Source organism: Poecile atricapillus, chromosome 2 (assembly GCF_030490865.1).
Source record: "Poecile atricapillus isolate bPoeAtr1 chromosome 2, bPoeAtr1.hap1, whole genome shotgun sequence".
Taxonomy (NCBI): Eukaryota; Metazoa; Chordata; class Aves; order Passeriformes; family Paridae; genus Poecile; species Poecile atricapillus.
In genome coordinates, this window is record NC_081250.1 from 75,429,723 (window position 1) to 75,455,376 (window position 25,654).

At 35.7% G+C, this 25,654-nt stretch overlaps 1 protein-coding gene across 2 annotated transcripts in view; it reads left to right on the forward strand.

The window, feature by feature from the left end:
* Nucleotides 1-25,213, forward strand: part of CDH12 (cadherin 12) — a 156,373-nt gene extending 131,160 nt beyond the window's left edge. For both annotated transcript variants that reach the window (XM_058831735.1, XM_058831736.1), the window contains 5 exons: nucleotides 8,024-8,160; nucleotides 15,997-16,118; nucleotides 16,726-16,843; nucleotides 21,143-21,394; nucleotides 24,717-25,213. In XM_058831735.1, coding sequence (XP_058687718.1) covers nucleotides 8,024-8,160; nucleotides 15,997-16,118; nucleotides 16,726-16,843; nucleotides 21,143-21,394; nucleotides 24,717-25,213 — 1,126 coding nt within the window. The remainder of the gene's footprint in view (nucleotides 1-8,023; nucleotides 8,161-15,996; nucleotides 16,119-16,725; nucleotides 16,844-21,142; nucleotides 21,395-24,716) is intronic.
* Nucleotides 25,214-25,654: the final 441 nt, after the last annotated feature.

The window sequence follows — 25,654 nt, forward strand, 5'->3', positions numbered from 1 at the left end:
CTGCAATTTAGAAATATGTAGAAATACGGATTTTTGTGTGAAATGCTGAAAGAAAAATCACAGTAAATCTGACAGAAATATTTTAGTATTTCACTAAACTTAGGAGTGCATTTTTTTTTTAGGTGTGTCAAGTGTGATGTGGTATAAAGACAATTCTGGCACTTCTATAGCATCATCCACACAGGCATCACTAATTTTTGATACCTTGGAACAAAGCAATGCCTCTAAAAACTTTCAGTGTATGCTCCCCTTGTTGGTTGTGCATTATTATGTGACAGTAAAGGCACTTAGAGCAAATTAGACCAACTGCATTGGCTGCTCATTTTTGGTTGCATTTTATTATGCAAACTTATTATCACACTTGAGGTGGTTTTTGACATCAGTTCTGCAAGCACAACTGAGCAATGACCCATCTGTGACACTGGTTAGGTCACAAAGCAGCTGTAACCAAACTACATTTTTACAAACTCTCCCTTTTCATTTGAAAAGGAAATTGCATCTGGGAGAACTACACGATAATGTTGATTCAAAGCAGGAAGGGAGGTCAGGATAGGAGACAGCTATTTAACCTGGAACAACAGCAGAAACTCTCCTGTGACTGTGTCTGCCTGGACACTTTGGAGAAATTTCATATTAAGATTTCATGGCAATAGTTAGACAATAGTGAATGACAGTGCTGATTCCTTTTCACACTTCAGATAGAACTGGGTTTTCTCCATTGAGGGTTTTTTGTTCATTTGTTTGTTTCTTTGTTAATGTTTATCCTCTATTTCTAGTATGCTCCCTAAAAAAGAAAAACAAAACCAACATATTTGAGTCTGTTATGTATTGGTAGGAGTAGGGTTCTTCTGGGATCTATTTGTTATACATGAGATTACTGAAGGGATATGATCTGACAGCAGACCAGTCCAGATTTCCTTTGCTTTGACCTCTAACACCTCCCAGTCCAAGTTTCCTTTGCTTTGACCTCTAATGCCTCAGCAGTGTTCTGAAGATACTCAGTAAAGATACAGGAAATTTCTGCTGCCATTAAGGGAGATGGTTTATAAATGATTTAAAACATATAAACAAAAAAACCCCCCACAACCTAGTGGAACGGCATCGGCTATGTGAGAACATCCTTTTTTTTGGTTAATGACAGACAAATTTTACAACAAAACTTCAAATGTTACTTTGCTGTTATTAGTGTTAGATAGCTCTTGATATGAATATATCAGATGATGATTTTATGTGAAAATAGGTAAGTTTGATTGCATTTACTGCCTTCAAGCAAAATATCACAATATTAAACCCAGGGTATTAAAACTAAGAAATTTATTTCTTAGAGTATTTTATATTAACAGAGTTTATCCAATAACAAGTACTTTTATTTTTTTTAAATATCTAATATTTCACTCATATAATAGTGTCTATGCATACAGCACAATAGCTGCTGGACTGTACAGTGTAAACAGGCACAGATTGTACAGGCAATTAAAAATTATTGTGATTTTATTAGCACAGGACAACATGAATGATACACATAACCTTCCTGCTATTGTTGAGCCTGTAGTACATGAGACTTTATTGCAAGGAGAAAAATATTCTTTATCATTTCTGCTCCTGTAAAACTGTGTGAAACAACACTTTCAAATTAATAGAAAACCACAAGAAACAAAGTTAATATTTAAGTCAAAAGGAAGTATGGAAAAGAAACTAAATTAATATAATACTGATTCAAGTGCTGTAGTCCTGAGAAAGACTGGAAATTTAACAATCCTATCTGGTCATAAATACTCAGATGACTGTATCATTTAGCACAAGAAAATAAAATGTTGTGTTAAATTTATTTATACCTGTTTGAACTTCATGACTTCTTTAAGCATGCATGGGTTGCAGCAATGAGCGGGAATGTGTCATTGTTGAGAAACCTGCCAAAGCAGACAAATGCCTGGCAGACTGTGCTGACGAATTCTTGTTGATGAGTTGATGAGTCTCTGCACCCTTGTGATGCAGTAGCTCACACAGGACATCTGACTCCTCCAGCAACCCTTTGTTCTATGGCTGGCTGGGACTCTGAAAGCAGGGACCCATGTACTTTTGAACCTTTTTTTTGCAATAAAAAGAACTGCTCAGCAATTGGAAAAGCTTATGCTGGAGTATTTGACTCAATATTTCTACACTGGGGACTCATTAAAAAAATTCTTGATTATATTTTTAGCAAAATCATGAAAATCACTCCTCTGTGTTAACTGGAACAGAAGATACTTCCAGTAGTCAGCAGAAGAGTTTAGCACTTACCTTTGAGATGAGCAATAAAGTTCTGACATAGAGTTTCTCATATTTATGCATATAAATATGGTGGTAAGATTTATTTGAGTTTTACACAATGATAACTCAGTGAATAGATTTAGAGCTGCAGGAAGGAAATTTTAGTGTCAGGATGGCATTTTGGAGGACCAGTGGCTTGTATCCTCAACACATTGCATTCTCTAAGCTTTTAACTTCTTTCAGGCTTGACTTGAAGTCTGAATTTCACGTTTCTCATTGTAGGAGTGACCTTTTCTTCTTTTCCGATGTTTTAATAATGGAAATCTTAAAAAGACCCAAAAAACATTGTTATATTTTAAAATATTTGTAACTGCATTTATGATGAGTATGATTGGTATGATGATACTGATTCCTATTTAGCAGAGCTTATGATTACAGAGACTATAAGGAGTATCATTACACCTTTCTAGATATTTCCTTTATTGCACAGTCTCTATCATTTAACCAGCTTGCCTTTTTAGTACCAAGTGACAGCACTTCCGTCATTCCTCTGTTGTGCAACAAAATATACATCACTGACAGAAAGATTCTGCTACGATACATAAATTTTCCCTTCTGAGTTTTGGCCCTTCATTTCTGTGCATTAAAAAAAATCCTACCCTCCCCTTTCTGCTCTTGCAGTTCTTCAGCTATTTGTACACTGTTATCCTGTCTGCCTTTTTTCATCTCTTATCTAAGGTAAGCATATGTTAGTTCTTTTAGTCTTTCCTTATGACTTGGAAATTCCTAGACCCAAGACAGTTTTTCTTGCTTTTCTGTGAGCTCTAATTTTTTTATATTTATCTATTGACATAATGCCCAGGACAAAATTGTATTGTAGACGTGTCATGTTCTCAACATCCAGTTATATGCAGAGATCTAATAATTTCAAGCCACAGCACATGATTATTCTACTAATGAAAATTTATTTGGGCCTTCAGGTAGTCTCATCACACCTAGAATCTCATTTGTATTCTTCCAATCCCTCACCTCTTTTGCCATTCCTGCTTTAATGCTCCTTTCATCTATTTAATTATATATCTATTGGAATTACTAAAAAATCTTAAATTATCACAATAACAAACTGAATTATATTAGCTTTTATTTATGTTCCCAATGTTTTTAGGCTACTATTTATTATTGCTGATATGATGGGTGGTATTTATATATCCCAAATTGTCAAGGAACCTGAATTTAATTCTGTTGCAGTTTAATTTTTAAATAAAACTTAAAGTGAATGCAGTTGGAACAATTTAAGGTCATATACACAAGTAGTGATCTATCACATATCAGAATTTTTTTATTATATCCCTTACCTTTTTTTGCAATATTTTTCTTAAAAACAGTCAGCGCTCTAAGTCACTAGGTAGTAGAGTAAGCAATGTGCTTTACATCAGCAAAGTGTGAGTTGAGACAAAATATTTTTATAGAGCTCCTCTATCACCTGGTTACTTCTCCCTCTCCAACTAAAAAGAATCAAAAGGAATTTTTGAAGAAATGTTTATTGAGCACAAAAGCACAATGATCAAAAGCCATTAACCTTCAAATATCTAATTTTGGTTGTGCTGATCTTATATTGACACTTCCTTTTTTATCTTACACCTTATCTATTATCTGTGCTTTAGCAGTCTTTAAGGTCAATCCTTGAGTTTCACCTCTTTGGCACTTGGCCCTAATGTTCCCAGTGTAGCTTTAAAGCACTTTTCTTCCTCTAAAACACATACACTTTTAAATGTCTTACCTTGCTCATTTCCTGGCTTAAATAACGTGATCATAACATCAAGAACAACCATTTCCCATGATAGGCATAAGAAATCTTCCCCTCCACATTTTTAAGACCAAAAAATACATCCTGAGTCCTAAGCTTCACAGCCTCCTTAGCATCCTGCTCCCTCCCATCCCTTCAGAGCATGTTGTCACACGGGTTTCTCCAGCAGCACAGGACAGCTGTCCAGTTCTTTTATTCATGGCATAATAGTCTGAAGCAACTACAGTTGTCTGCTGGATGGCTCAGAGTTCCTGTTATCCTCACAAGGATGATCTGCTGTCACTCACGTGTTCAACAGCACTCCATCAAGCACTGCCATCTCCTGTGCTGCAGCAAGAAAGAGTTAACTCTGCCTTCCTTGCTGTCCTCCTGCCTTTGCAAGGAGATGAGACCTCTTCTGTGGGAGTGTTCTGTGAGAGCTCGTGAGGGACATGCAGCTTCACTGTCTAGCCAGGGTGAATGTCCATAGTTCTTGGAGCTCCTAAGAAGTCAGTGTGGACTCTGGGTGAGCCTTACAGGCTTGAATCTTATAATTTTATAAACTGAATAGTTCCATTCTGTCTCTTCTATCCTACATGATGTCCAAATGCAGCTATTCTTGAGACAACGGAGACAGTGTTAGCAAAGATATACCCTTCCACACACTCCCTGCCGTCAACAATATAACCTGGAATACACTTCTTTGCTGGAAAGAATATTCAGGGAGACATATAAGTCAAAATTTCTTCCATGTCAGTGAATATGAAGGATATCACTGTCTGGTACTGAAAGCTGCCAGGCAGGCCTGTTCAGGGGCTTCTGAAAAATAATTCTGCTTTGTCCTGTAGCAACAAGTAAGTTCTCCCTAACTTTTCAAGGAAAGAAATGCCTCTTAGGATTAGTGCACTTATCCAAGGTCTGTCTTGCAGGCACTCTGAGCAGTCAAATAAACCAACCTCAGTTGCTTCAAACTGCTAGAGCATGACTGGAAGATCTAGACAGCTGTCCTAATACCAGTATTTCAACAGTGTTCCTCTGTGTATCCCAACCTCACAAGAACTGTCAGGCTTTATGTCCCGGATATCTGGGTTTATCTCTGGAAAGTTAGTGACTTTTCTGGTTGGAGATATTTTCCCATTTCTCCTCTTCTTCAAAGTATTTCCTCCATGTTAAGGGCAGAGCTCAGTCTATGCAGTTTGCCTTAGAAAGAGATTAGCTGTTGCTGTCCTAGTTACAAAAAATCACACACTAAGCATCAGCGTGTGAAAGTGATTTCTGCCTATAAAAGGAAACTACATTTTCTTAGGGCCTTTGCCAAAAGTGACCTCCCCTTGGGGTGTCTCAAAAAACTTCTGTTTTAAGACCAGATAGATGGTCTCCCATTCACTATTTTCTTAAGCTTTATAGACTTACTGATGTATTGGGAGTAATTCTGCATCCAGAAGATCTGCCTGTAAAGGGATTTTCTGCTAGGTATGTTTTCTTGGGTACTATATATGGAGAACCAATGAAAGGAGGAAGAATGGATGCTTGTTTGCAGCTTTTCCTGTCAATTTATCTGGTTTAGACAATACATCTCCAATAGCAATGGCTATACCTCTCCATTCTGTAGTCTAATTGAATATATAGATTCTTAAAATGAAAGAAGCTGAAACAACATGCCTAGTTTAAGCTTATGTGCAGCACATGGAGAGAGAAGGAAGGGATGTCTCTAAAGATTATGCCAAAATTAAAATAAGTAAATAAAAATACTAACAGTGCTAATGGTGATGACAATAGTTTTCACACTATTAACACAGTGAAGGTGAAGGCAATGAATTTGGAAGAACTGCTACAGTTCTGCTTTTATCAATGTGTTTAATTCCCATTTCCATGGAACCCAGGAGGAATTCTGCCATAAATACCAGCAGGAATAGTGCTAGTCTTGCAGTGCTTACTGCAGACTTTGATCATGTTGATGCTTATGTTTAGGCACACTGGGCCTGTGCATGAAGTTAATCACCTGTGTGAATGCTTTCAGACAGACAATCAGATTCTGATCCTACAAATATTCGTGCTTGAACTTCACTTCAAACACAACAGTGTTCATGCTTAATATGTTTTCTGTACTTTCAAAGCCTCCTGGTGAAGGAAGCCATCCCCTACACGGTGCTTTTTTTCCCTGGCTTGTACTGTGATGTGCAAGGTACTCAGGCAAAGTTAATCTTCCTAAGGAGAAATAAAAGCCAAGTTGCTTTCTCATGCTTTGAACTCATTTATTTGTGTGTTGCTACATATTTAATTTTGGAAGAAATTATAATTTATTAAACATGAAAAGCCTGACAGAATAATTTTGCTGCTCCTGAGAGAGTATCTTAGGGTAATGATATTTCTAATAAATGGTTTATATATTTTTCATAATTTTAATGTCAAGCAAATTTGAACAAAGAGATTGAAATTACAAATACGGGTAGATAATAATATCATATTCAAGAAAATGTGCCTGCTCAACTATGTAAAAGGATACATGCTGCCTTTAGCAAACCATTTCTGAAGCTTTTCAATTAAAACTGTAAGCTGGTAATGATGACTTGTCAAAAGACAAACTAACCTATTCCATCCACAGATAGGATTTTTTTTGGTGATTTTGGTTGAACAAAATGTCTCCAAACAAACACATCACCTTATTTGTGGCTTTTTTACTCTTTGAGTCTTACAGAGCTTTTGGCATTCTTAGTACCAAATAGAAATATTTTCCTTGTGAATATGACATATTCTCCTTCCTACCATTGCTTCCTCCTACAGAAGTAAACAAACACAGTGTTTATCATTCCATTCCCTCTATATTAAATACATAAATAACTCTAATTAGAGATGAAAAAAACAGCTTTTATTCTTATTCTCACTGGTTTACGTGAATTGAGGTGTGATAGGAGTGGTTCTCTAGGCTTTATAATATTCTGAATGTACTTGTTGTTGAACACCATTTTGTTCTTATTGCCTACTGCTCACAAATGGCTTTCTCAATTTCATCCTGCCTAGTTTTTGAGAAACACTATCAAGGTATGAAGAGACTAACAATGAAAGGGAAATTAGTAGCTGGCGGCAATTGCATCAGAAAAAATATTATTCTGTTATGACTGCAAACAGTAGTATCAAATGTGAAAATAGACTTTCAAATTAATTAGCATTTAAGGGAAATGGGTTTGGGATAGCTATCACATTGCTTTTAAGCAGCTGTTTTTGCAGGTGCATCTCTGCTTTCTATTCCTCACTAGAGAAAAATAAGAAATAAGTAGACATTTCTAGTTTTAAATTTGTTCTTTGTTCATGCTTCTTAAAAATAAAGGATCAGAAAAACAAAACAAAATAAAACAAAACACAAAACAATGGTATTTACCTGTTCCTCACAAGTCCAGTGAAAGGTATCTATTCTTCACAAAGGCAAGGTGTTGTTTATTGAGCCTATATATGTGTGGGAATAAGCATACTCTTCTCCATCTCCCTTGCTGTTATCCTGCCAAAATCCTTTAGGACACCTCTTTGTGAGCAGTCCAGTGTCCAGAGAGTGTCCAGCCCACTGCAGCTACAAATGTATGTAAAGAGGCTGGATCTGGCACATTCTTCGTCACCATCCATACCTCAAGCCCTATTTCACATACCTTTTCTCTTTTTCCTTCTAAGCCTATATAGTACAGTCCCAAACTGGCTGATATAAGTAATCAGGGTCACAGAAGATTGCATCAGCTTCTTGGGACATCAAGGTTTTCAAAAATCTAAACACAAGGAGTATTAAGTCTTTTATTATATCTTATTATTTCCCCTTGAGCATTCCAACTCTGCAAAAACAGAAATAAACAAATCATTCTTTATTGTCTTCCTCCTGAAAGGATGGTAATAGCTGGGAAGAGAAAAATAACAAAACTAGAGGTGGCTACACTGCTGCTATGATAAATGAGTAATCTTTGCACACTTGCATCTGCTTTCTTTAATATTTTTCACATACAGATACTTCATGGATTGGAAGAACGATGTGGACAGCTACTTTACAATAGACGCTACTGAAGGAACCATTGCTACTAATGAATTACTGGACAGAGAAAGCACAGCACAATACAATTTCTCTATAATTGCAAGTAAAGTTAGTAAGTATGACACAAACTGAATTAATATGCTAATATGGTATTTTTCTCAGAATGTAATGCTCAGGTATAAATATAATGTGAAGAGTGCTTGAATTGCCAAGAGTTTATTTAAGAAGGTTCAATGAATATCATTTTCCCAGACTTGTGAGGATAATTGTGATGTTCAATCAGCCCTGTTTATTAAGGTTTTGCTAGCAGACCTCATGTAACCACAGTTCCTTTAGAAGCTGAAATACATTTTGTCAGCATGGAGAGCATGAGGAGCTGTATGCGTGACTTCCAGTTCTGATTTTTGATTTTTTAAGTCATTTCATATGTGTCGTGGTTTTAAGCTAGTAACAAAAACTTACTTATTTTTTGCTAGAGATACGGATTAAAATAAGAGCAAAACAGGCTTAAAACTTAAAAGGAATAAAGACAGTTTATTAACAAACTACTAGAATAAGAATACCAAAATAAACTTTCAGAGAACCTTTTTACTTTTCACTACTTGATCATTTCTTTGTACACATAACAACATAGAGACAAAAAAAAATAGTTTTACAATCTTGGTGGTCAAAAACAGTCTCAATTTTAGAGTCTTTTCATCAGTCCCCGTAGAGAAACAGAAGTCTCTTTCTGCTAATCCATGGAGTTTCTAGAGTCCACTCCTCCCATCTCACACCACTCTGAGGTGTGCAATGGGTCAAATTGAATCTAGGGATGCTATTTTTAAGGATAAGTGATTCAAAGCAGAAATCTTTTTCAGTTGTCTCTGTGAGCCCTCCTGGAAAACAGCCATCTCTCTGGCTCCTTTAAGGCTTTAAAATCTTCACTTCACTCGCAAGTTCCAGCAACTCACAGCATCATAATCATCTTTCTTTTCTTTAAAGTCCACACTTTGAATACTTTATTCCTCCCATACTCTAGCCATGAATTAAAGGAGTCTTTAAACTACTGTCCATCTCCATAGCTGTAACAGAAAGACTTTTCAGCAACAAGCATCTTCTTTTTCTCTCTTTCTTATTTAAACTTAACTCTTTTCTTCACTGTCTTTAGTAAGTTTATGCTGTCTTACATGTTAATTGTCTCTCTTTCTCTGTCAGTTCTAAGAAAAAGGAGTAATCTGTTGTTTATCTAGGTAATAAAGGAGTTAAAAGAAGAAAGCTACAAAAGTTCACAGTGTCCAGTTTCAGTCTAGCAGCAGACCTTGAAAACTAAACTAAACTGCTAAACTGCTTTTCTCTCCTTCCCCCCCCTCCCTGCGGCCTTGTCCCGGGCCTGGGAGGGGGGGGGAAAGCCAAGACGGAGCTTGTTACCTCTCCAAAGCCGGAAACAAAAAGAGAACGAGAGAGCTCTGAGTGTACTTCTTAAGGGAGTGTTTACAAGTTGAATTCACTTTTTAATGGTCAGATCTGCTGTCAATTCTTGAAATGACTGATAATTGGTCAAGAAGAAAAACTCCCATCAGTCACCAGTAGCTTCAACTTCCCTTTTTTTTTACTCGATCTTAAAGGTGAAGTTAACCCATGACAATATGAAATTAGGTTAATCAAATAACAGGTCTGTCAATGTGCTTTTTGAAGAAAAATTTAGAAATTTAAATTTAGAAAAATGTAAAGTCATTTGATACTCAGATAAAAAGTAAACCAAAATTAAGTCAAGATTTAATGTTCTAAATGAACTAATCTGTATGCTGTATCACTGCTCTTTTGTCTTCTCTCTGCCCAAAATTTTATGCTTAACCCCTTCTTTTCTTGTCCTACATGATTTGTGGTGGGATAATTTAAATTCTTGTCTTTGTGTCTTCTGCATAGCCTTTTATTTTTATAAGAAGTCCCTTCTTCCACTATATCATGTACCTGCAACTTTCTTCATTGCTATCCACATGTGTGGCATTTCTCATTCATGTCTCATTGTCGAACTGTAACTCTCCTAAGTGTACTCGTGCTTTGAGTACAAGCGTTTTGGTCACCCAGCAGTTGTGCAAAGGCTACAGAATTCTTTCTGTTGACATCAACAGGCTGTAGAAGAGGGTTCTGCTGTATTTCTTATTCATTCTATGTTGTTTATATGTCAGAAAATGCAAGTTTCTGTAGCAAAGAACATGTTTTCTTTAATGTATTGCTTGGCTGAGTCTTCAAAAGTTAATACATGTTACTAACAGGAAGAGGGAGATTTGGGAAGCAGAGATGGTAAGTATTATTTCAGATAAAAACCCAGATTCATAGTTGGAGTTATCTCAAAAAGAACCATGGGCTCACTCCTTATAACCTGAAAATATAGAGAACACCAGTCAAATGAACACTTGAATTTTATCCATAGATTGGAAAAGACATAGACTAAGAGAGAAGCCTAAGCTGTCAGAAATGGTTGAGTTCATGGAGATACATGTGCAAGTGTATATTCACAGAAAATCCAGCAGAACTGCAATTTTTTTCCAGAGAAACTGAAAGGCAGGCAGACACAGAAGGAAGCTCTCATCATGGTATATGTTTCAGTAAAGCCTGACTATTTAGACTTAGTAGTGGGTAGAGGATATTTGAGATTTGTAATTTTTTTTTCCTGCAGTAAGGAAAAAAATTTAGTAAACTTGATTTAAATCTGTTTATTATTTCCAAGAGTAATTAAAGATGTCTAAAAACTTGAAATTTATTTGTCCATGGACATGTATATAACAGTATGACATTTAAGCAGAGCTGTAGCAAACAGTATATATTTTGAAATCCCCAGTTTTATCAATTGCTATGTTAAGAATCTGCACCTAAAACATATCTGTGCTTCATTGCAGCATATCCCAAAATATTTATACATTGACCATTATCTATAATGGTAACAACAATTTCCTTATCTCTACTACAATAGTAAGGAGGACTCGAGGTGTAGTAATTGTCAAAACGTTATGTGCAATTGTCTGACTAAGAGCATAGAAATAAAGGTGGAGGATTGAGGGATGACACACTGCACAAAAGCAAAAAATAACAGATAGAGAGAAAATAAAATTGAAAAAGATTGAGGAGAAATTGCTGTATTTGAAGAATTACTGATATAAAAAATTGCTGTCCAGTGTTGACATAGAAACTGAAACTGTCATTCCTTATCACAGAAAAAACACACTGAGAAGTGCCTTGACATATACATGATTATGTAAAAAGGTGGCCCAATATTGAAATTAGCTGCAAAAACTTTCTTCAGAGAAGAACAGACAGTATTGTTATTGAAGTATTTTCACTTCCTGGTGACCCTATCTCCCTATAAGAACATATATATATATATAATATTTATAAAATAAAAATAAATAAGTAGACTCATAGCTGGTAGCAGACAGATGATGTTATTTAAAAACTGCATTGCTAAAATTTTGTTTTCTCATTGTGAGAGAATAGCAACAACAAAACCTCCCACACTTTTTAGTCACATCCTAATGGTCATTCTATAAACTACATTTTCTTGAATTGTCCCTGAATGGAGATGTTTTTAAGCAAGAGATGGATGATTGTTCTGCAGACATGCTGATGATGAGACATACACATAGGCAGCTGAATACAGAACATCCCTAAACCCTTCATAGATAATAAAATATATATGTGTAATGTATAGAATATTAGATTAGATTAGATTGGATTAGATTAGATTAGATTAGATATATAATATATAATATTATATGTTATATGCTATATATATTATATATATTTATATAATCTATATAGAACAAATTCTATACAGAACAAAGTCCTTGAGCAGGTGGAGGATGTTTCAGACTGACATTGTTTTCTCCCATTTCACTTGCCAATTTCTCCGTACTTCTTTTCATTACATGACTGTATTTCATTGTAGCTTGTTGTTTTGTTTCTTATTTCTTAGAATAAATCAACACCCTAGTAGCCTGCATGGTTGCTGTTTCTGAACATTTGTGATGCCATAGAACCTATCCAAACTAATAAATTAAGCATGGCTCTCATTCATTTCAAGCACAAAGGCCAGCTGGCATGAAGTAGCTTATTTATATTCCTTCTTACCTTCCAGAGTCCCCATATGTAAATCAATCCTTTAGGGTAGTCCCTGCCCTTACTAATTCCCAGCACATGCATGTGAATTGTCCACAAGACCACTGGTTGCCCCAGGCCAAAACTGTACCAAGATCTGCTTAGAGCATAATGGCATACAAATATCATAGTCCAGTGTTCAAAATTCCTCCATATGCTGCCTAATTACATAGCATGGAAGTGGTTTTTTCCATTTTACAAAAGAGGATATAGATAAAAATGCAGAAGAGCTTACTTCTGCTTTCCTGCCCTCAAGGCATAATTTTAGGGTAAAAATAAAGTAATAATCCTTCCTTTCCAAACCATCTTCCCAGCTCACTTGTCTAAGCCAAATTTCTGAGAATGTTAAAAAAGTCACCTTAAATCTCAAGATGGAGTTGATCTTCTCCTGCATACCATAACTGGGATTAAAGAATCAGCAGTTCTCCTCAATAGTCAGTATCTATTTTCTCAGATACCTTGGATTTTCACAAGTTCATTATTCAAAGAATGTTACAGGCTTTCTACTGCTGTAATAGCTTTGAACCATTAAGGTGTTGAAAAATGATGTTAATCAAGCAAAAAAAAGGAAGCAGGTTGGTCACTGTTTTACAGACAGGAAAAACAAGGGAATCAACTTACTAATTAAGTTGATAAAATAAATTAATGAAGCTAATTAATTTTCCTTTATCTTACAGGCAGATTTGAAACATGAAATCAGTTTCTTAATTTCTAGGCATGTGATTTAACCAGTTTGTCTTTTAATCTGTGTAATCTGGGTTTAAAAGGCAGAAGCTGTTGATTTTAGTGACCCATTCACTGATACCAGCATGCACATCACGATTGTGTTCATAGGGTTCATAAAGACTTGATTTTGAGAAAAACGACAACCAAAAAGCAGAGAAAATGGAGGTCAAGCCTACAAAGTAGTATTTTAAATGCAATTCTTCATGCTTGTTCATATCAAGTATTTCACGTCTTTGGTATTTTGTAGAATTCAAAGCTGTACACATTCTTCTTGCAGTCTTCATTTATATACAAAAGTAGTTAAAGTGATGTCAGTGCAAACCAGAAAGAAAATCATATAAACAAAATGAAAACCTGAAATAAGTTTATCATAGACTCTGGTAATTCTGTTTACTTTCATATCTGACTTTTCCAGACCATTTATGCAATGTAAAATTGTAGTTTGCTGAAATACTTTGGAAGAGATTTTGGCCTCTAATGTATTTTTCAAAGAACCACAGAGAACAAATCAGATACCATCAGTGAGAAATAAATGTAAAAACTATACTCATAGACTCATGTATATTTCCAGAGCATGCTATCCTGTTGTGATTTTGAGGGGAAAAAAATGTCAAATCCTTTTGTTAGTTTAAAAAATATAGGTCACATACTACGTAAACTGTTGCAAAAAGCAGAAAAAATAATTTATAAAAGCTACTTTACCTATAAAAATATGACCTAAAAGACTTCTTAAAGAAACTGAAATGTCTAGCAGAAGTTATCAAAATCAGCTGATATTTCCATATACGTGGTGCATAAATTTAGAACACATTCACTTTTTTATTGGAAAGGCATTGTGGACATATTCTTAAAAGGAAATTAAGATCTATGCCTATATTTTGATGGCAATGCATTAATCTCTGATTTATTTGAAAAATGTCTCCTGAACTCCTGTTTCTCAGTGTTGTACCTTAAAATGAACACACACACACAAAAAAACATCTAAAGTAAAACCTGAGTTACTCCATGTGAGTTGATGTGTCCTTTTCAGTGAGTACTTCTAGGAGGGAAGTTTTAGGTCAAAGTGTTTCTCCCAGTAGCTGTGTGAATTTGACCTGTTCAGGGATTTTCTGATCTCTCTATGGAGGTCCTGCCCTCTACTGAATAAAGTAACTTCTTAGTATTTTTTTTATTTCCTATTATATAAAGGAACCAATTGTGAACAAGTGATCTAGATTTCTTCCAGCTCTTCAGACACCTAAAGAATGAGTGCCTAAACCCTAGTTGCTAGACCAAACTGTGTCTTCAATTGTACTGCACAATGCCTTGCTCCACAGAAGCATTCTGCAAGAAGGGATGATGTTGAAATGGAAATGAACAAGAATTTAAAGAGATGTCATTATTTTCTATTAAATATTAAATATTTCTCTATTAAATTCATAGGTATGGATTAAAAATGTGTGATCTGGGTAGTGCATTATTGATGTCTTCTAGATTTTAAGCTGTGTTTATTGCTTGGTCAGTTTATCTATTACTTGTAAACAGGTAAAACAAAGTTCATCTTGCAGCTAGTCCTATGTAATGAGGAAATCATTGGGGAATACCTTTGGTTTTGACAGAGGTCTCCTGAAACTACCACTGCATTTAGTAAATCCTAAGAATAAGGAAGTAATCATGCACATTTTTTACAGTGACAACATGAAGAGACTTTGTCCATTGCTGCGTTAGTTATAAACAAGAGAAATGCCAAGGATTATACAAACTGCAAAGCAAGTGTCCAATGCAAATAATTTGAAGGGTCCATTGAGGGCCATGAAGATGATCAGAGGGTTGGAGTATGTCTCCTATGAAGACAGTCTGAGACAATTGATTTTTTACAGCCTGGAGAAGAGAACAGTATGGGATGACCTAATTGTGGCCTTCCAGCACCTGAGGGGAGCCAACAAGACAGCAGCATGTAGTGAGAAGACAAGGGGAAATGGTTTCAAACTGAAAGAGAATAGATTTGGATTGGATATGAGGTAGAAATTCTTTACAGTGAGGGTGCTGCGGCACCGGCACAGGTTGCCCAGAGAAGTTGTGGGTGCCCCATCCCTGGAAGCATTCAAGACCAAGCTGGAAGGGACTTGGAGCAATCTGGTTTAATGGAAGGTGTCTCTGCAAGTGGCAGGGGCCTTGAAACTAGATGATCTTTAAATTTTCTTCCCACTGTTTCTGCCACTCATCTTAAGTCAAAAAGGATAAAATAATTATATTTTTGACTCACCAGCTATCCTGTTTTTCATCTATTTGCTATTTTGCAGGAGGTCTCAGCATAAAGTAAAAGAGAACATTATCTACTCTGTATTGAACTAGTGTCTCTGTTTTGTCAGACATTGCATTTATGAGTAAACATGTTTATAAAATGCATCCAGTGACTGATGAAGACTATCTGTAGAGGAAGGACAGTGGAAAGAAATATGGTGTATATTGTTGTTTAACATTTGTTTTGCACAAAAGTATTTGCTGCCTGAAAACACCTTTGCAGTTAAATAAATAACTTCCACAGTATGGCCAAATAGTTGTATGCTAGCTGTGCATGCATGTTTCACTGATAAATTTAACACTTTGGCTTTCAGCAAGATTTTGTTTTTTTCATATCTTTCTCTCTTTCTCTGTCTTCTAAATTGGTATGCTCTGCTTGCCTCCTTAATATCTTGAAGATGTAAACAATGGCTAGGCAATAAATATTGATTTTCTGCGTTTAGTTGTGGAAAACAGAATTCAGTTTGAATCATTGGAAGTGTTTTCCACAGGCTTAATAAAAAGTGATTGGAGAGAAGTTTGTGTCCTTAGTAACAGGTTTTTTACTTTTTTTCACTTTTTTTCCATTTATGCTTCAATAAACATAATCATGCTGATTGATTCCTTAACCCATGGAGAGTAATGGGTCAGAGTCTGTTACAAATTGATAATAAGTTTGCTTCTGTTTTCTTCTTAGTTAATCAGAAATAAATGGAATTCCAGGGCTTTTGGGAGTCACAGTACTGAGATCACAAGCTTATGACAGCTTATGAAACTGGTGATGACAACAAACATAACGCTTTTCTTCTAAAATTATTTATAGGTAACCCACTATTAACCAGCAAAGTCAATGTTATAATAAATGTTTTGGATGTCAACGAGTTTCCTCCTGAAATTTCAGTTCCATATGAGACATCTGTATGTGAAAATGCCAAGCCGGGACAGGTATTTCAAATTTGTAATGCTTGCTCTTATGCTTTCTCTGTCATTATTATTTATAGCAGTAGAAATTTCTGGGTTCAAAAATTACATCATGGTCAGAATTCTTCTACAAAAAAAATGTCTGCTTTGGAAATACATATTGGAATTGTGTTTGTTGACTTTTATGGTCTATTTACAGTCTATTTTTTAATTTTATTTATTTTCTCCAATTATATGGGCCTGAGCCACTCTTTATTCTGCATTTAATAGCTCTGAGAGGAGAAAGAATCTCTTTCTTAAAGGGTTGTAACTGTGACAAAAGTAGTAGCAGATAAAGTGAAGCACAACCAAAAGCCAACTAGCATTTTAATATAGACAGTAAATATTAAATAACTTGAATATATGGTAAATCTCTCTGATTTTTATTAGATATGTCAAAACAAGACTTTCTGAGTTCTTTGGTGGTTGAAGAATTTAGATGTCTTGCCTCCACTGCCCAGTGTATTAAGGGAACGACAGTAATCCAGCAAAATTCCACTTTCAACAGTTTCATTTGATGCTCACTTTGCACTTTTACAAAAACTGTTTCTCTTAGAAGAGTGAACTGACTTCAGAATTAATCTGGTTTCAGGTGATACAGACCATCACTGCAGCAGATAAAGATTTGTCACCAGCTGGGCAAAGGTTTTCCTTCAAACTGTCATCTGAGGCTTCCAACAAACCAAACTTCACAGTCCATGACTACAGAAGTAAGTTGCTTACCCATATCTCTCTTTCAGAGCAGCAGACTGTAGTTAAAATGACAAATATGGTTGCTTTCAGTTACAGTTGTGTCTACAGACCTGTTTTTCTTTGACATTTCTAATTGCTAAACTCTCTGGGACTTATATTAATATAAATTCAGGTCTTGCACCTTTTCTTATTTTTAGGGGCAGGAATTGTCAGAACACCAAAGGCTGAGATTTCCCTACAGGCCTACAAAAACACTGCTACCTGTTTTTTTTCTTCCTTTTATCATTCAGTATCTCAGGAAGAATTCATATGCCAACGCAGGTATACCTTTTAAACAAGGCACTACTGCTGTCTTGTTTAAATACTATGACTTTGCTAGCCATTTTCAAAGTACCCAGATATTGTGCTTTCTTGAGGCTACGTAGTCCTGCAAAACAGTGAGTTCTAAATATGTGCAGTGCTGCTGAAGTACAACATCCTTAATAACTTGGAGATTTATACAACAGGCATCTCTGATTTTCTTCCAACTTTTGTTGTAACTAAATACCTTTTCCTTTTTTTCCTTATTAACTTGAACTCTTTGTTAGATGGCAAACAAACCAAAATGAAAAAATACATCTTTTTTCTACAGTAAGCACCTTCAAGGATGTAGTCTTGTGAACAGACACTGCTAAAACATAATAAACTGTAGTAAATTTTTATCACTAACTACTTTAATCAAATAAGAGAAAAAATAAGTATTTGAGCTATTAGATGATCTTTAAATAACTGTGATAAACTTTTAATATAAAAGGATTTACATTATATTTCAAAGAAAGAACACCTAAAATCATCCAACAAAGTTAAAAAAACATTAGACTGTGTGGGTTATAAGTATCACTATCTTAAAAAGTATATTATTCTTCATTTTTTTAATTGTTGTTTTAAATTTAAATTTGAGGTTACATTGATTTTGAGGTAAAGGTTTCTTTCTTGAGAATTAAGTGACCCATTCCCTTGAAGTGCAAGAAATGAATAATACACCAATGAAATAAAATTGCAAAATCTTTTTTTTAGCTTTTAAAAGAATGTATTTAAATAATATATATGGCCCACATAATTTTTGAAGGCATGCACTATGGATATTGTAAACTAAAGTCAACAAATTAGCTAACAACTATTAATCCTGAAGAAACTTTAGGAAGAAATAAATTTGAAAAACAAACTGTGCTTCTTTTCTCTTTATAGCTCTCCTGTGAAGCTGATACAATGAAAATGGTTTACTCCCAAACTTAATAGTGACTTTTATCTTCGTGTGTCATAGATATTTAAAAGAATTGAACAGATGAGCAAAGAACTTCACTTAAGGATGTGTAAATAGAGAATATAGTGGAAACATTCATACTCTTGTAGACATGAATAATAGTATCTTATAAAACCAAAACTATGTAGAAATAAAGCATTTTATCAAAGGGCATTCAAACAGCTTTCTTGAGACAGACAGCTCAATGAATATGAAGGATGACTTACAACAGATCCAAGTCCCTTACTTCTGGTCTTAGAAGACTAGGACATTGCTCTGCTCCGGAACATGTTTCAAGGCCCATATGGGAAGAACCTTCACAATGATATGTCTTAGAACATAAATACTATATTTCTAAATACCTTTAATTTTTTGTTTTGGGAAAGATTTCTTTAAAGTAAGAGCTTTAATTTCTTATTTTTTTTCTTGTCTGTTTCCTAAAATATCCTTTAAATTCACTAAGGTGTTGGGTGCTGGTTTGTTTTTTTTGTTTTTTTTTTTTTAAAGTAAATACAAACTTCTGCTTTAAAGAAATCTTCTCAGGTAATTTAAACAGATTTAATGAATTAAAATAATCTTTAAGTTTGTACAGTAATTACAGCTTTTGTAAAGTGTGCTTAGCATATGAGTTTGGTGAGGAAATTGTTCAAATATTATTAGATAATTAAAATTTCTCTTTTTAAACCAGTAATGTTGACACTGAGATGACCTTGGATCTTGGTTATCTGTTCATGAAGCTTCACTACTGTATAAAAACAAGCGCAATATTCCGATAAAAAGTGGAAATCACCAAGACAAACTTTAAAAAGCATTTCCTAACAATTGGGGGAAAAAATGAAAAATAAAAAAAAAAAAAGTAAGCTATTTGATACAATGTAAAGAACAAAGAAAAAAAAACCCAACCAAACAATAAAAACCTTTTTTTCATTATCGATGATTTGCAGAGATATTAGGGAAAAAACTGTCCAAACAAAAACCCTGTCTTGCAATATCTTCTGCCTTTTGTTTGCCAAAAAGGTCTGCTCTGTGAAGAGTTTAGAGGCACAATAAAACAACCTTTTTGTCACTATGGAAACCTTTTAAAAACAAGTGCCATTTTCTTTTAAGTTAGCAATTATGTTAGCATCAAGCAGGTCCTTTGTAAAATCGATTTTTTCTATTTTTTGAGGACAGTGTTGTTCACTGTGGTACAATTAATGCTTTTACAAGTAAAGGTGGCATTTAAAATTTTTAAATAAATCAAGAAGCCCTAATCCCCGTGCTATTCTATGCAACTGAAAATCACAGGTGGTCTGATACTTCAGCAGGTTCTTGTGCTGCACCCAAGAGAAGCCAGGCCCCATACATCAGAATATAACTTAATGAGTCGTTAATGAGGACTGGAGTGAGACAGAAGCTCAAGGTTGCCTTTCAGCAGCACTCCACCGTGTTAATAGAACTGATGCCCTGTCAGAGATGTAGTGCTTCCAAAGGGACTGCAAAGCTCACTCTTTCTGCTTTGCTGACCTCATTCTGCTCTCTAGAGGGAAGCTTCCATGTGGAGTGCACTCCATTGCTCGCGTAAGAGACAGAATTTCCTCTTCTCACACATATCCTATAAATTAATTTATTGCAAACAGTCTGAAGAACCAGAAGCTATCTCAGTTTCTCTAGGCTCTTCTGTGTAGAGTTCAAACACCTGCCTGTGTCCATATTCTCAATGCAAGTTTGAACAATTGAAAGGGGTCATAAAAGAGCAACAAAAAATGTTCAAAATCAGAGTTAAGAGGCTGATCTGATTGAGTCTTCTCAAAGGAGGATGGCAAGTCATTTAGTTGCATTGTAAACTAGTAAAATGATCTCCATTGTTTCAATCAGAAGAAAAAACAGAAGAATATAAATATTTCTAATAATACAAATATGGAAAAAAATAGAAATAAGATTAAACTGAATGTCTTCAAATTAGTTCTTAAAGTTTTTATACAGTGCAGGTGATTAATCATAGAAAGAAAAAAACTGAAGATGGAAGCTATTACAACTGTTCTATTTTTTCTTTTCAAAACTAAGTGTAACTGAACTTGACCTGTCCATGCTTGAGTTTGATAAAAGGGAGGTGTCTGAAGCATTTTTTTAGTTATACACCTTCTTAAAGGTGTCCAATCATAACATACCTAAATTTTTATATTTAGAGTTGCTTCTTATTGTCCTTAATCAGAACTCCATACCAGTATTTGAGTGTGAAATTCAGAGCCTTTAATCCTTCTACATCATAACAAACCTCTGAAGCATGAAAACCATCATGTGACATCTCAAAAAAATATAATTAAGAATATGGGTGAGATGGAAAAATGGTAACTGCAGCAGGTTAATTTCATTTAGTTCTGTCATCTCATTAATTCCCTGATAAATTAATTTTTGTTTTGCTTTTAACGTAATTCCTTTAACCCTTACAGTATTTCTTTACTACATTGTTTCATTCAGGAAAAGCAGCAATAACTAACTGGGAAGAAATGACAAAGTCTAGAAGTCCATCTTATTGATAGAAGCTGTACTGCTTTTCAAGTACTCAGTTCATTTCTCTAGGTTTTTTTAATGGGGCAGGAAAGCTAAAATGATTGCATGTTGTCCAGGTATATTTGTATTTTTAAGGAAATTAATTAGTTGATACAGACAGGACACTAAATTCACATGCAATCAAAATCCTTTGGACCACAGACTTGGAATGTAAGGAGATCAGGAGAAATAAACTGAAATGTCTTCAGAATCATACTTGTAATATTTTGCTTGGGTTTTTTTTAGTTATTTTTATCTTCTTTGAAATTTCAACTGTTAAAATGTTTACAAGAAAAGGAATATTGTTTAAGGTTCTGCAAAAAATAACTGTACCAGTCAGAATACTATACCTTCTGTAATGGTAAAGCAAGGCAATTACATAATGCATACCATTCAACAAGTTTCAAATATGAAATACCAGGCTATTACTGAAGGTGATACAAGCTACAATATGAAATAAAGTACACAATAAAAATCTGCTAATGACTGTCATGTTTTACAGACAACACAGCTGGGATTGAAACCAGAAGAAATGGCTACAGCAGAAGGCAGCAAGAGCTGTACTTTCTTCCAATAGTAATAGAAGACAGCAGTTACCCTGTCCAGAGCAGCACAAACACTTTGACTATCCGTGTTTGCAGATGTGATTCTGACGGCACCATCCAGTCCTGCAACGTAGAAGCAATCTTCTTACCAGTCGGCCTCAGCACAGGAGCTTTGATTGCAATCTTGTTGTGTATTGTCATACTTCTAGGTTAGTTCTCATGAAGCCCTGCTAAAGTGCTTTACTCTGATTATTCACAAGTTTCACCTAGTTTTTAACAAAAGCATGAAAAATGTGGAGCAGTTTATTTCTAGAAGAATATCCCAAAACACTGATCATGACCATGAATCTTCCAATCCATGCAATATCTCTTATTGTATTAAGACAATCAGTTTTCAGTAGAACCCAAATAATATTTTTTCTCTGAAATTAAATATCTTTCTTGAATGAGTAATTTTTTATATTATTATTAAGGTAGACAAGTCCTACTGACAGTAACAGCAGTAGGATATAGTAAGAGCCTTTATTTAATTCTTCATGCCCACTAAAGCAAAAAAAGAATGAAGAAATGGAAGAGGAGAAAATAATTGTAACATAGACTGTTACCAGCCACATCCATAAAAAGATTCACAGGAAGATTATTTTTTTTTCAGGCAGGCATGGATTTCATAAGGTGGCATTGTTATTTGTTCTGCCTTATATTTAAATACTGCCTTATTTACAGTATATCCAAAGTGCATCTTACTTGCACAATGTAGGCTGCAGAAATCAGACTGAGTCTTACAGATGCTGGACGATGCCTCATTTTGATACTAGTGGCTTCCAAGGTCCCATGATAATTTAATGCACACCCAAAAAGAGCTCCTGACACAGAATATAATGTATATCCATACCATATATCCAATGATATCTCATTGCATTTGGATGATGCTGGTGCCACTTAAGTAAATTACTGAAGGCTCAGGGTTACATAAATAGCTTCTGAATAAGAGTGGGTAAAAGTCAGGATTTCTGCTCTGTGTCAAAAAGTTATGTTGTGAGAAAAATATTTTTTTTCAAATCAGAACAAGAATGGCAAATGGTCACACATCATATGGAGTAGCAGTTAAATTCACATTCATTCTGAAGAACTTAAAACAAAACCAAAAACCAACTAAACAAAATAACTTGTAAATTTTCTTGAAGAAAGAAGAACGCTGTCTCCTTTGCCACAATTCCAGTTAGAGCAGGATGGATACCCCACAAATTCTCTGGGGAATATATTCCACTGCTTGACATCCTGGTGATAAAGAAGCCTTTTTATTTCTTACATTTTACTGGAATTTTCTGCATTTCAGTTTGTGCCCATTGCTTCTCATCTTTTGACAGCACACTCCTCAGAAAAGCCTAGCTCTATCTTTGCTTCCATCCATCAGGAACTTATTCACATTGGCAAGAGCTCCCTGTGACTTCTCCAGAAGGCATACCTGGCTCTCTGCCTCTCCTTAGCCTCTCCTTGTGTGGTAGATGTTCCCATGCCTCAATTATCTTTGCGGGTCTACATGGACTTACTTCAGAGAGTCTATGTCCATCTTGTAATGAGGACCCAGAAGTGGGCCCAGAACTCCAAGTGTGCATAAACAGAGCCGAGCAGAGGGCAATGACCATCTCACTACACCTGCTAGCAGTGTTTCTCTTAATGCAGTCCCAAATGCTGTTGATCTTCTTTGACACAAGGGTACATTGATGGCCCATGGTGAACTTGTCCCCCAGGATCACAAGGCCTCATCCATCAAGTGGCTTTCTGGTCAGCTTGCCAACAGCATCTCCAATATGCAGTTACTCATCTCCATGTGTGGGACTTGGAACTTCTATTTGTTGAACATCATGGAGTTCCTTTCAGCCCACTCCCTCAGCTTGAAGAGATCCCTCTGAACAGTGGCATAACCATTCTTTTTTATTACCTGAAAACTTGCAATCCACTTCACCATCTGCTTGTGTAGGCCACACTTTCTCAGGTTTTCTAAGATTGCTATGAAAGATAATATTAAAAGCTTTGCTAAAGCTAGGATAAAACTATTGCATTTTTCTCCCTGCATCAACCAGTCACCTCACTGTAGAAAGCTATCAACTGAGTTAAGCACAGGTTCACCTTCATAAATCTATGCCTGCTACTCTTATGCCCCTTCTTAGTTCCCAGAATTATTTTCTCCATCACTTTCCTAAAAATCAAGGTGAGACTGACTGGCTGCTAGTTCCCTAGCTCATTCTTCTTGCCCTACTTGAAGACAGGAGTGACACTCCAGTCCTCAGAAACCTCTCCCAGTTCCCATGACCTTTCAAAAATTATCGCAAATAGCCTCACAGTGATAGCAGCCACCTTCCTCATCATTCATGTGTATATCTCACCATATTCCATGCACTTGTGCGCCCAGTTTGTTCAAGTATTCCCTAACCTGATCCTCTTCCACCAAGGATAAGTCTTTCTTATTCCAGACTTTCCCTCAGGTCTCAGAGACATGGAATTACTGAAGGACAACTTTACCAAAAAAGACAGAACCAAAGAAGCTGCTGGCTAGGTTGGCCTTTTCCACGTCATTTGGCAACAGGTCACCCGCCCCATTCAGCAGTGGGCCCACCTTTACCTTTCTGCTCCTTTTTTTTCTGTCTTACTTGTACAAATCCTTCTTGCTGCCCTTCATGTCCCTCCTGAGATAGCACCATGTGGGCTTTGTCTTTCCTAAGCACATTCCTATGTGTTCAGACTGTCACTGTATATTCCTCCTGGCTCACCTGTCGCTGTGTTCAACTCTTAGATGCTTTTTTTTTTAATCACTGAGTTTAGTCAAGGGCTTCTTATTCATCAATGAAGGCCTCCTGCTGCCTTTTCTTGATTTCCTGCTCCTCAGGTTGGACCTCTGTTGGGCCTGGAAGACATGATACTTGAAAATCAACCAGCTCTCCTGGACCCCTTTTCTCTCCAGAACCTTATAACACATAATTTTTTGAAGCAGATCCCTAAAGAGGCCAAAGTGTACTGTATAAAAAGCTAAAGTAGGATTATTTTTTCTGTATTTCAAAAATTCCAAATTTGAAATTATTCAAATTATTTATTGTTCAATTTTTATTTTTTTTTCTGTTATACTTGGTGAGTAGCATTTTTGGTTTAGTTCTTTATTCTTGTCTTCAAAGTGTAAATTTAGGATTATTTTCTTTATTTTACTATGGAAAATATTTTTTAAAAAATCACAACTCTGTCTCTCTGAACTAAAAACTTGAAGTCCTGTTCAATTCTACTTGTTTGCAAAGCAGGCCAGCGGGAAAATTATTTGATACTTTCTCCAGCAGTACAGCAAGTACTTAGGAAAGTTAGACTCGTATGGCAAAGATCAAATAATTTTTCATTGGCTAGAGCACTGCTAAGCACTGCTCTTTTCTAAGGACAAAAGTCCCTTTGATTGCTTGTGGCTTTCAAAGAAAGATATAATGATGTGTCACCAGAGTACTAAATTATTTCTGTGCATGTCTTAACTTCAGTTGTCTCTCGTTACAGTCATTGTGGTACTATATGTAGCACTACGGAGGCAGAAGAAAAAGGACACCCTGATGACCTCTAAAGAAGACATCAGAGATAATGTTATCCACTATGATGATGAAGGAGGTGGAGAAGAGGACACCCAGGCTTTTGACATAGGTGCCCTGAGGAATCCCAAAGTGATTGAAGATAACAAAATACGCAGGGACATAAAACCAGACACCTTGCGTTTTACGCGCCACAGACCACCAGCGGAAGATAACACAGACATAAGAGATTTCATTAATCAAAGGCTGCAGGAAAATGATGTAGATCCATCTGCACCCCCTTATGACTCCTTGGCCACCTATGCTTATGAAGGCAATGGATCTGTTGCAGAGTCTCTCAGCTCTATAGACTCTCTCACTACAGAGGCAGATCAGGATTATGACTATCTGAGTGACTGGGGACCTCGCTTTAAGATCTTGGCAGATATGTTTGGAGAAGAAAGTTATAACCCTGACAAAGTCACTTAAGTACAACTACAACAGTGAAACAAAAAGAAAAGCAAACCAACCACAAATTCAAAAGATACACCTAAGCTTTATATAAGACACAATTACTTTGATTATAAAAGACAGCAATTGTTTCCAGCAAGTTACTACATTTATCATACCGTCAGTTTTGGTTTGATTTGTGAAAGAATGATAAATCCTGTAACATACACAGGTTTCTGTTGTTGTTATTTTGTTCCTCTGGAATTACACTGAGACAAGCTCAGGCCTACAAGGTGCAGTTTACTGACCTGACTTAGAAAGAAGGTAACTTTCTGGCATCATGGTGGAAGAGTGGTAGCTTTTTCGTAATTCCACTAAAGTGCCTATTGAAACTTTTATCATTTGAGTGGCAAACTGTCTGCTGTGATGGTGTTACAAAACTGAATCGTAAATCAGACACGAACTTTAAGACAAGAAGCA